Raw genomic sequence first — 11071 nt, 5'->3', positions numbered from 1 at the left:
ACCAAAGATTTGTTGTAGTGCTGGCTGGGCAGAATAGGGAACATGTTCCTCCTTTTTAAGTAGTGTAGATAGATGTAGATTGTATGCCACAAATGTTCCTAACCAACTCCAACCTATGATTACACTCATATTGGTCTCCTCTCATGAATCCAACAATTCGGTAGGAAACCAACACCAAGAGCGGAAGAAAATCATCTGGGTCCAACAGTTATCTGCTATAGTCCTAGCCAAAGCAGCCGGTAATCCATCGTCTTAACTATCTCGATCAACAACTGGAAGAACCCTAGCCTACCCGAACCGGCGCAAGGAGCTCACAGCCATGCCGAAAGTCGACGAAGAAAACAAACACACCGTAGTCGGGAGGCTACTCCAGGAACGGGCGGATGTGCAGCGGCATGGCAGCAACGTCGGCGGGGCGCGACCGTCACCCGTCCAACTGATCGCGTCGAGATAGACGCGCACTTATGGCGGGAGTCGTGACGTGACCAAGTTTGATAGATGGACCCGGGGGGGGGGAGGTTTCAAATATTTGCATTTACCGGGTTCCGTTCAGTCAATTTCCCTCAACCAACCCAGAAAAGAAATTCAAACCAGGACAAGAGCTTTTCACAAATTTTTCCGGTGCCAACTTAGCAATCCAAACAGTGCAATTCAGATTGTTTGGGGTGTTTGCACAACGTGACAACTTTGTGTACCATCTAACCTCTCAATATGCAAGTATTTGGGTGTGTTTGTAGGTAGAGTGAGACTCTTATTTTTAGACAGAGAGAGTATGTCCTATGCCTATAGCTCTTGATTTTTCGATTAGTAATGTACTCCTACATTACTAAATACTCCAATATATAGGATGTAGATGAATACGTGGGTTTACTAGCAATGGTAATAGTCTTTCTAGTACTGAGCCAGGTGGTATCTGCTGACTCGCCTAAAGGCATCTCCAGCGACCCGACGCAAATGGACGTTGAGCGACCGTTTAGGTTCGCCTTGACCGAAAATGCGTCTGGCACCCTCTCCAGCGGCGCGACGCAAAGTGATCGGGCAGTCCGCAGAGACGCAAACCTGCCGCATATTTTCGGTCACGGCGGACACAAACGATCGCTCAGCTTCCGCTCGCGTCTCCACCGGGCCCGGCGTCGCTTTGGCGGTCAACGCTTTGGCGGTCCGCAGAGGGCATCGCTTTGGCGGTCACCGCTTCCGCGTCCAGCACCGCCGGCGCGCCCGACGTACGCTCCCCCGGATGGCAACTGGCCGTGGGTGATACCGGAGCTCATCGTGCTCGACATCGACGAAGAGCAGCAGTAGGCGCACGCGTTTAGGTTTTTTTTAACTATGTAAATTATGTTTTCATGTTTAAAAAAAAAAATGATTCGGCCAAAAAATGCGTCGTGCCGCTGGAGCCACCCCCGACGCAAACGGACGAACGGTCAATTTCGACCATTTCGACCGACGCAAACGGACGCTAAAATGCGTCGCGCCGCTGGAGATGCTCTCTCCAGCGGCGCGACGCAAACGGACGCTGAGCGACCGTTTGTGTCCGCCGTGACCGAAAATGCTTCTGGCACTACCTCCAGCGGCGCGACGCATAGTGATCGGCCGTCCGTGGAGACGCAAACCTGGCCCAAATATGCGCCAGGTTTGCGTCTCTGCGGACGCTGCGCGGACGCGCAAAGTGTCCGCTCGGTCCTCGCACGGGCCCGCCTGGCAGGGACACAACTGCATCGTCTTCCGCAGCATTACTTGCGAGCGGCGCGCTGCAGCCTTTGCAGGGCCGCGTTAATGGCGCGCCTCGGCTTCCGCGAGCGTGCGCATCGAGGCGACGTTGCAGTGGCAGGCCATTGAAGGCGAGATGGCGTCTGAGCCACTTAAAGGGACGCTGCCGGCGACCAAACCATTGGCACATCCCACACTATCCACCCATCCGACGCCATGGGGAAGAAATGCTGGCCGTTCCGCAAGACCAAGTACGACCACGAGTCTAGCGGCTTGCGGTCCGGCAAGAAGGCACGGGTCGGCCGGTACGTCCGCGTCGACTTCGCGCGGCAGCTATGGGAGGAAAACCGGCCGGTACAATGGCCGGACGCGAACTTGCCGGGAGGGGGCTGGTACCTCAACTCGAGGCGTGCCGGTCCCCCCCCCCGTGCCGCGCGAGGGCCGAGAGCGGCGGGACGAGGTGCGCCGCCGCCGAGCGATCTTGCCGCCGGATCTGCGGGAGGATCCGGCGTACGCGCTGAACTCCTACAACTGGATTTCATTCGGGACGTGGGAGTTCGACGCGCGCCGCCGCCCTGGCTACCTCGCCGACGTAGACTACTTCGAGCGCGAGATCGCCGCAGAAGAAGAAGAGAACGACCAGGAGGACGCGGACGAGGACGAGGATGTGACCATGGCACAGTACGACCACGACGACGGCGGGCCGGCGTGGGATCCGGAGACCCAGCCGCCGGACATTTCCGTGGAGGAGGCCATTGCCATGGCACTGGCCAACAACGAGCAGGACGAGCTCTACGAGCTCGCTTTGTGGGACGGGCTCGCAATCCAGCTCCACGAGTCAGCGCTCGCGCAGGGGAGGCCGGCGACTCCTCCGGCCACGCCGACGCGTTCCAACGACCGCGCTCCGCCTGCTGCTCCGGCGTGGGATCCCTGGCCACAGCCTTCTGCCCATGCGGCAGTACCTCCTCCACCGCCGACGTACGAGCTTTCATGGCCGACGCCGGAGTTGATTGACCTCGTCAGCGACGACGACCAGTAGACAACCTATTTTTAGCACGACTTTCTGGCTTTTTTATGTTTTTTATTCATGTAAATTATGGCTTCATGAATGAAAAAAATAATTTATGCATCATGCCGCTGGAGCCACCCCCGACGCAAACGGAAGCCCGGACGATTTCGTCCATTTGACCCGACGCAAACGGACACGACGCGTCCGTTTGGACGTCCGAAATACGTCGCGCCGCTAGAGATGGCCTAAGTAGGAAGAAATCGAGGTCAAAATCGGCGGCACCTCCGGCGTCTGAGAGCAAGTACAATAAGGCTGACTCAGCATGCTATAAGAATTAAAATAGTGTTGTTTTGCTTAGGTGGATGAGAGAGAAGTGGAGAGAGAAGAGAGATGTGCTCTCATGCAAGAGCCAGCTCTTGTACGTGCTCCTAGGCACTTTGTGAGTATGTGTGGTGGGTCTTTTACACATAAAGTTATCAATCCTTAAAGCAACTATTTTGCTATAAGTTAGCTATAAACTGACTATAGCTAGCCTTATAGCCAGCACCCGGCTGCACTATTGTAATTGCTCTGAAGTGGCATGGAAACCCCTGCAGGCGCATTTGTTCACTCAACCAATTGGTGCCGGCCAAATCGGGCAGAAAGCCTGAAACAAAAGGTTGGAATGTCTCCACCTCCCCAGGCTCCAGAACCTTCCCGCGCTCTCCAGAACCCAAACCCCACACACCCCTGGCCCAGTCCAAGTCCGCCACGACTCGCCCGTCTCCCCACCCCGCGAGGGCGCCGCGGCTTCATCCTGTACGTCCAGATCGCATCCGACGGCCCACACCCACCCCAGGAACTTTCTAGAACCCCTCCGTGGTCGCGGCACCACAGCCTTTAAAATCCAACCCTCTATCGCCCCTCCACCTCGTACACCTATTCTGTTCCTACACGCGCGCTCCGTTCCAAGATCCAAACCAACCAATCCCGCAATTCTCTTTCGACCTGCTCCTGCCTCGACGAGATCATGGCCGGGAAAGGAGACGGCCCGGCGATCGGCATCGACCTCGGCACCACCTACTCCTGCGTCGGCGTCTGGCAGCACGATCGCGTCGAGATCATCGCCAACGATCAGGGCAACCGCACCACGCCCTCCTATGTCGGCTTCACCGACTCCGAGCGCCTCATCGGCGACGCCGCCAAGAACCAAGTCGCCATGAACCCCATCAACACCGTCTTCGGTACGTAAACCCATCTAATTTTGCCCTGTTACTCTGTTATGCTCTGCTTTCGTACGCCGTTACCAGATCGATCACCGTGTAGCATAGATCTGATCGCACGCATGCATCTTACTCTTTGCAGACGCGAAGCGGCTCATCGGCCGGCGTTTTTCGGACGCGTCGGTCCAGAGCGACGCCAAGCTGTGGCCGTTCAAGGTCATCCCTGGCCCCGGCGACAAGCCCATGATCGGCGTGCAGTACAAGGGCGAGGACAAGCAGTTCTCGGCCGAGGAGATCTCCTCCATGGTGCTCAACAAGATGAAGGAGACGGCCGAGGCCTACCTCGGCACGACCATCAAGAACGCCGTCGTCACCGTCCCCGCCTACTTCAACGACTCCCAGCGCCAGGCCACCAAGGACGCCGGCGTCATCTCGGGCCTCAACGTCATGCGCATCATCAACGAGCCCACGGCCGCGGCCATCGCCTACGGCCTCGACAAGAAGTCGACCAGCGTCGGCGAGAAGAACGTGCTCATCTTCGATCTCGGAGGCGGCACCTTCGATGTCTCCCTCCTCACCATTGAGGAGGGCATCTTCGAGGTCAAGGCCACCGCCGGTGACACCCACCTGGGAGGCGAGGACTTTGACAACCGGATGGTCAACCACTTCGTGCAGGAGTTCAAGCGCAAGAACAAGAAGGACATCAGCGGCAACCCGAGGGCGCTCCGGCGGCTCAGGACGGCGTGCGAGAGGGCGAAGAGGACCCTCTCCTCCACTGCCCAGACCACCATCGAGATCGACTCCCTCTTCGAGGGCATCGACTTCTACACCACCATCACCCGCGCCCGGTTCGAGGAGCTCAACATGGACCTCTTCCGCAAGTGCATGGAGCCCGTCGAGAAGTGCCTCCGCGACGCCAAGATGGACAAGAGCACCGTGCACGACGTCGTGCTCGTAGGAGGGTCCACCCGTATCCCTCGCGTGCAGCAGCTCCTCCAGGACTTCTTCAACGGCAAGGAGCTCTGCAAGAGCATCAACCCTGACGAGGCCGTCGCGTACGGCGCCGCCGTCCAGGCCGCCATCCTCACCGGCGAGGGCAACGAGAAGGTCCAGGACCTGCTCCTGCTCGACGTCACGCCGCTGTCCCAGGGCCTGGAGACTGCTGGAGGTGTCATGACCGTGCTGATCCCCCGGAACACCACCATCCCCACCAAGAAGGAGCAGGTCTTCTCCACCTACTCTGACAACCAGCCCGGCGTGCTCATCCAGGTGTATGAGGGCGAGAGGGCGAGGACCAAGGACAACAACCTGCTTGGCAAGTTCGAGCTGTCTGGCATCCCTCCGGCACCCAGGGGCGTCCCCCAGATCACTGTTTGCTTCGACATTGATGCCAACGGTATTCTGAACGTCTCAGCTGAGGACAAGACCACCGGCCAGAAGAACAAGATCACCATTACCAATGACAAGGGGCGCCTCAGCAAGGAGGACATTGAGAAGATGGTGCAGGAGGCCGAGAAGTACAAGGCTGAGGACGAGGAGCACAAGAAGAAGGTGGACTCGAAGAACGCCCTGGAGAACTACGCCTATAACATGCGCAACACCATCAAGGATGACAAGATCGCCTCCAAGCTCCCAGAGGCTGACAAGAAGAAGATCGAGGACGCTATTGATGGCGCCATTAGCTGGCTCGACAACAACCAGCTTGCCGAGGCCGACGAGTTTGATGACAAGATGAAGGAGCTGGAAGGCATTTGCAACCCCATCATCGCCAAGATGTACCAAGGCGCCGGGGCTGAAATGCCCGGTGGTATGGATGAGGATGTTCCGCCCAGTGCTGCCGGCGGCAGCAGCGGCCCAGGGCCCAAGATCGAGGAGGTCGACTAGATGATAGAGGAGGAATCTTGGAATAATTTGTCGCTCTTTTATGGTGGACTTTAGTATCGTTCTGCAATTTTAATTTTTGGTACGGGCATATATAAGTGCCCCATCTTATGTTTTAAGTTTGAAACAATTATATCTAGTAATACTAGACAGTATGCCACTTTTTCTGCAAGTATACCACTTTTTCTGCATTGTTTACTGTTGTGGTTATCTTTGGTAGCTGCAAATGTGATGTGAAACAAATGAGAGATCCATCACCTCTATAAACATGCAAACCCAATTCTGCTACTACTTTCAATCCAATCACTTGTAGCAAATCTGTCCTAGGTTCATTTAATCTGTAAAATGATGTATTGTCTTATAAATAAATCTTATCTTAACGGAACAATACAAGAAAAATATAAGTATCTTGAATCTTTTTAAGAATAACTTGTCTATTCGTCCATCTCAATGAAAATTGCCCTTTGGTTGACATCTGCAAATGCTTGTGCAACTTTTAGTTTTTTCTTTGCCTCAAGATCAGGCATGCTATTTAATATCTGCATTATTTACCTGAGCTGTACTTTGCTTTGATTCACCAATGCTGAGTTATATATAGCATCATCAGATGTATTGTTAATTTGTTAGTCTATTGATAAGAGAGGGCATTAGCTAACCAATTCTATGTGCTTAAACTTACTGAGATGAGATCCTCCCCACTTCATCTGAAGCTTTGATCATTTTGTCCACATCATCCCAGCCAAACCCGGTGAGTTTTAGAAGTCTGTCCATGGTAGTATAGCAACTCCTGTATACGAGTTTGTCTGCCGTTGAGTCATTGAACTGTTCTTGGATTTCAAGCCATGATCTCTTTGTGTAACCTGTTTCGTCCTTCCCTCCATTTAAGGATAATCTTTTAGTATACTGAGCAATAATTTGTCCTCTGAAGATTTCCATATGTGACGCTTAATGGGTTGTTTATCACTGTTTTCCTTCTTAATTTATTTTACCTGATCATCCATAATTTTCTACATGGAAACAAAGCAACAAAATTATTACTACTGTCATTTTCATACCACCAACTGTAATTTGACAATTTACATTACAGTGGTATACAGAAAGGATAATCTATTCATCTATGGACAGTCAGATATTAGGACTAGACTTAGGTATACCAGTAAACTCAACTAGTTACTGTTTTGCTGTCCCAGTTGTGCATTGTAATTTTGATGATTTAACTATTATGTTTTAGTATAGTTCACCCAAGTTCTGCAAAGTGATAGGTGGCCATTCTTTGTTCTATTGAGGAATTGAACGACCAGCACAAATTGGATTTGGAATCGTTACGACCTGCAGTACCATACTTGCTCTCCAGGGCACTCATTGAAAGTATCGGGTATGATTATCATCTCGTGTAGAGCTATCCATTGACAACAAATACTGCAATGTTTGCAACTTACAACACCAAGTAGCTCGTACTAATAACTTAGTTAGGGTCGGAGCTACCATATGCCACATGTATAATAAGCTACAAACACTGACAGGCAAGTGGACACCTGGTGAGTTTAGTTCTTGATCTGCCCCTCTACCTACTGTCAATGGTCTTTTACTACAATGAAGCGCAAATGTATACTTTTGGCCAGCGAATCGGCGATCCCAACCAGGGTCAACTGCCAGCCATGAACAACAGAACTAGGTTTCAAGATCTGTTTTCTGATGTTTGTCGTACCAGCGTATGTAATATATTGACTCGATGGAAAATTTGAGGGCTGAGTCACAGGAAAATAAAGAATTTGCGCGTGGAGTTTGTTGACGACGGGGAGGAAAAGTTATTATCTTGTTTTATGTGATTGCGTTTTACAAAAAAACAAGTATAATACAGTAATACTAAAACCCACTTGCCTGGCTATGGAAATCTGGTTTTGCTTATTTCCCACTCAAACAGGGTTTTAGTTTGTTAGGCGGTCATCTGAGTTCAAGAAAAACAGGTTCAGCTAAAACCTAAAAGTACCAACATCAAGGCAAAGACTGAATCACGTAGCCAAAAAGCAATTGGGAAGATTGAATCACATAGCCATCAAGAAGCTATTGGCACTATCAAAATACAGAATACCAATTTCCGATTGGGCATGTATCAATTGCTTCATGCGCGACTGCACAATGAAGCAAGAACTTTGATATCCAGCTTCGCCAAATCCTTAATCATATATGGCATGTAGAACTGTGCCAAACACACAGGCTGAAAATTTGGGTGACATACAAACCTATGTCTAAATTTTATCTGTTTGATTCCCAACTGGAATGTCAGTTTGCAACTCTGGCAAATTCATGCAAACTACTTAGCATTTACTAACCCAATGTCAGATCATATTCTTCAGATGATCTACTGTCATAGCTGAAGACCAAAATGATGTGTACCGTGGTCTGAGGGTGAGCTACCATCTCCTTCAACCTAATCCGCTATAGCTCTTTACGCTATGCAGAGCTTCTTGTTCTAACTCGACCAGCATGCTGCAAAAGCCCTCAACATCCTTAACTGCTTCCTTGAATGAGAACCTGAATTCTTTCCAGTGGTAGGGCCGAGAGACATCAAGAAGAATAGCTGTTGCAGGAACCTTGGCAAGCACCTCAAATCCGTGGTGATCAATGGAGAGCAAGAGTGCATCCTTGAAGCAAAGACAAAGATGATAGTCATGGGTATAGTTATACTAAAAAAGTTTAGCTAATTTGCACCCCTCTCCCTCTTCCAAATAAATGAGAAACTAAGGATTCACTTATCCTAATTGCAATTTCTCCAGATATACGGGACACTTACTCGAGCAGTCACATCAAAATACTCAAAACAGAAAAGTATGAGTGCTCTCCGTCTTGCATCATTCCGGTTGATACCATCAATCAGCTTCGCAGAAAATGGCACTAGAAAGGACAATACATAAACTTAGAAGCTGAATGTAGTAGTGTAATAGAAGGTACATGTGTCGAGCAGTCAACTAGCATCCTACTGACTAATACGGCATAATTAGCTAAAGGTACTAGAAGGTATGAAGTGCAGATGCAGAGCTGAAATCAAACCAGTAGAACCTTACATAGCAGATCGGCCCTTGGTAGTTCAAAACTATCAAGCTCCATATTATGGCTGCTCCCAGACGAATCTATGAAGACACATGAGCTGCAATATAGATATCTCCAGAGTCACGAATATAAATAGGTCCTTGTAACTACTTACATAGATGACCGACAGATATTAATTGTACGAGCGCCAAACATAAAGAGAAGACGCCGAGCATAAAAAACAGCTTACACACCCCATTTCAAACTTCAAGATGTTGTAGGAGCTCTCTTCATTGAGTAAGCTAAGGAGGCCTTCACTTCGTGACCTACAAGTAGCCCCCGCGGAAGACAATACCGTTGAAACCCCATAAGTAGCTTCGCTGGCAGCCTTATGTTCCTTCAGAATAGCCTTCTTCAGGCTTTCGGCTATAACCGGGACCTTAAGCACAACATACGAAGCACAATGAGTATCACTTTGCCGACTACTACTGCAGAACCAACTACGTTCACCAACGTTTGGGGTATCTGGAATGAGCTTACCTTTGTATCGTCTAAGCGCAGGACATCGCCGGTCATAGCGACCCGGGAAGGGAACTGCACCAGACAACAGCGTCAGCACCACCGACGACGGAACTCATACAAGGGAAGGCAATTGAAACGGGCACACATCAAATTTTGTTGCATTTTAAGCTTATAGGGCAGGGGACTGACCTTGTTGAGTGACTTGAGCAAGGTGGCAAGGCGACCTGGGACTGGACTGGACACCGAGAGAGACCCCCGCTCGTCGATTATGATGTTCTACGGGTCAGGCAATTCGTCAGAACATAACAGCAACCGCTATTACAGTTACAAATTGATCGACCATCATATCATAAGCAAAAGAGGCAGAGCATTACAATGTTGTGTATGTCGTTCTCGGGGACGATCAAGTAGGGCATGCCTTTCTGGACCATGTAGTGCACCCTCGACGTGTGAATCTCCCCCTTGCTGCCCGGAGCCCCAAAACAAGAATTACTTATGGTCAATTAGTTGTTATTCGCAGAAGCCTCGGGAGGGCGCGAGCGTATGAAACAAGAGGGGGGGGGGGGGGGGAACTGTAGCGGTCAGATTTCGCACCTTCCCTTGGCGTCGGCTTTGATGGTGTTGAGGTGGGCTTCCCAGCTGGCGCCCAGGATGTTCTGCGAAGGGCAAGAGGGAGTCAGCGAGGGAGGTTAGATAAATGGAGGAACGAGCACGAATGGTGCTCGCGAGAGGTACCCGGCACTTGTCGGCGACGGAGAGAGCGGCGGATTTGGCCTTCGCCATCGCCATGGCCTCTGCTCCGCCCGCGCGCGGCAGCTGCTCGAGGAAATGCTTCGAGGAGCCAAGGGGCGCCGCCGCTGGGGATGGACGGGTGAAGCGGGTCTGCGAGATCGACGAAGGCACTAGACTACCAGACCGGCGGGGCCTGGGCTAGGAGTTTGTGGCCCCGTGAGTTACACAAGCGCGCATAGGAGTCTTTCCCGTGGCGTGGGCCGGTGGTTGGGCTGAGAGCTGGGCTGTCAGATGAGAGTTTCACATCCGGGGCCAACCCTATTCGCCGGGACAGCCCGGGAGCGCCTAACCATCAAACCATCGCTAAGGGGAACCCGTTAATGCACCTGGCCCATTAGTCGATTATTTCAAAACAAATCAGATTTAAAAATTTGCTTAGATTTAAATTTGTCCAGATTCGAAAATTTCTTAGATTTAAAAATTTCCCAGATTCGAAATTTGCTTAGATGTAAAATTTGCTAAGATTAAAATTTTGTTCGAATTTGAAATTTACTTAACTTTAAATTTTGCTCCACTTTAAAATTTGTTTAAAAGGAAAAAACAGAAAAAAGAAAAAAAATCAAAAAACACGAAGAAAAACAGAAAGAAAACCGAACCCAAGAAAACAAAAAAAACAGGCAAAAACCAGAAAAACCGTGGCATACAGCCTCCCAGTGGGATAATGGGCCGCGGCCAAAAAACGCTCCGCGCGGGAAACCACTCGGGCGATGGTTGTTAACCATCACCCGCGCGGGTGATGAATAGGAAAAGCCCTATTTGCCGCTCTATGCGGCGGCGTTTCCTATACACCGACCAGGTCAACGCGTACCGCGCGCCGCACACTCCCGCGCACGGTACGGGCCGGCCCAGTTAGGTGCTGGCCTTTTTTTTCTGTTTCTATTTCCGTTTTCTTTTCTATTCTGTTTTCTTTTAAGATTCATTTTAG

At 50.8% G+C, this 11071-nt stretch overlaps 2 protein-coding genes across 2 annotated transcripts; one reads left to right on the top strand and one right to left on the bottom strand.

The window, feature by feature from the left end:
• The first annotated feature begins 3643 nt into the window (after window positions 1–3643).
• On the top strand, window positions 3644–5974 carry LOC124702098 (heat shock cognate 70 kDa protein 2-like). The gene is made up of 2 exons (XM_047234205.1): window positions 3644–3942; window positions 4064–5974. Exons 1-2 carry the CDS (start codon window positions 3729–3731, stop codon window positions 5803–5805), a joined length of 1956 nt encoding a protein of 651 aa, XP_047090161.1. The 5' UTR covers window positions 3644–3728; the 3' UTR covers window positions 5806–5974.
• Window positions 5975–7995: 2021 nt separating this feature from the next.
• Window positions 7996–10194, bottom strand: LOC124697926. Its single transcript, XM_047230450.1, has 9 exons — window positions 10090–10194; window positions 9949–10010; window positions 9729–9819; window positions 9544–9630; window positions 9373–9426; window positions 9087–9271; window positions 8868–8950; window positions 8597–8697; window positions 7996–8447 (listed from the first exon to the last, which is right to left on the bottom strand). The coding sequence occupies exons 1-9, from the start codon at window positions 10141–10143 to the stop codon at window positions 8229–8231; spliced, it is 936 nt and encodes a 311-aa protein (XP_047086406.1). The 5' UTR covers window positions 10144–10194; the 3' UTR covers window positions 7996–8228.
• Between the last annotated feature and the right edge of the window lie 877 nt (window positions 10195–11071).

Source organism: Lolium rigidum, chromosome 3 (genome assembly GCF_022539505.1).
Source record: "Lolium rigidum isolate FL_2022 chromosome 3, APGP_CSIRO_Lrig_0.1, whole genome shotgun sequence".
Taxonomy (NCBI): domain Eukaryota; kingdom Viridiplantae; phylum Streptophyta; class Magnoliopsida; order Poales; family Poaceae; genus Lolium; species Lolium rigidum.
This window is presented reverse-complemented; position numbering and strand designations above follow the sequence as displayed.

Coding starts and splice junctions, on each gene's coding strand:
- LOC124702098 (XM_047234205.1), top strand. CDS start 3,729: ATGGCCGGGAAAGGAGACGGCCCGGCGATCGGCATCGACCTCGGCACC. Junction 3,943..4,063: donor CCCCATCAACACCGTCTTCG/GTACGTAAACCC, acceptor TACTCTTTGCAG/ACGCGAAGCGGCTCATCGGC.
- LOC124697926 (XM_047230450.1), bottom strand. CDS start 10,143: ATGGCGATGGCGAAGGCCAAATCCGCCGCTCTCTCCGTCGCCGACAAG. Junction 10,011..10,089: donor CCGTCGCCGACAAGTGCCGG/GTACCTCTCGCG, acceptor TGCCCTTCGCAG/AACATCCTGGGCGCCAGCTG. Junction 9,820..9,948: donor AAAGCCGACGCCAAGGGAAG/GTGCGAAATCTG, acceptor GGCTCCGGGCAG/CAAGGGGGAGATTCACACGT.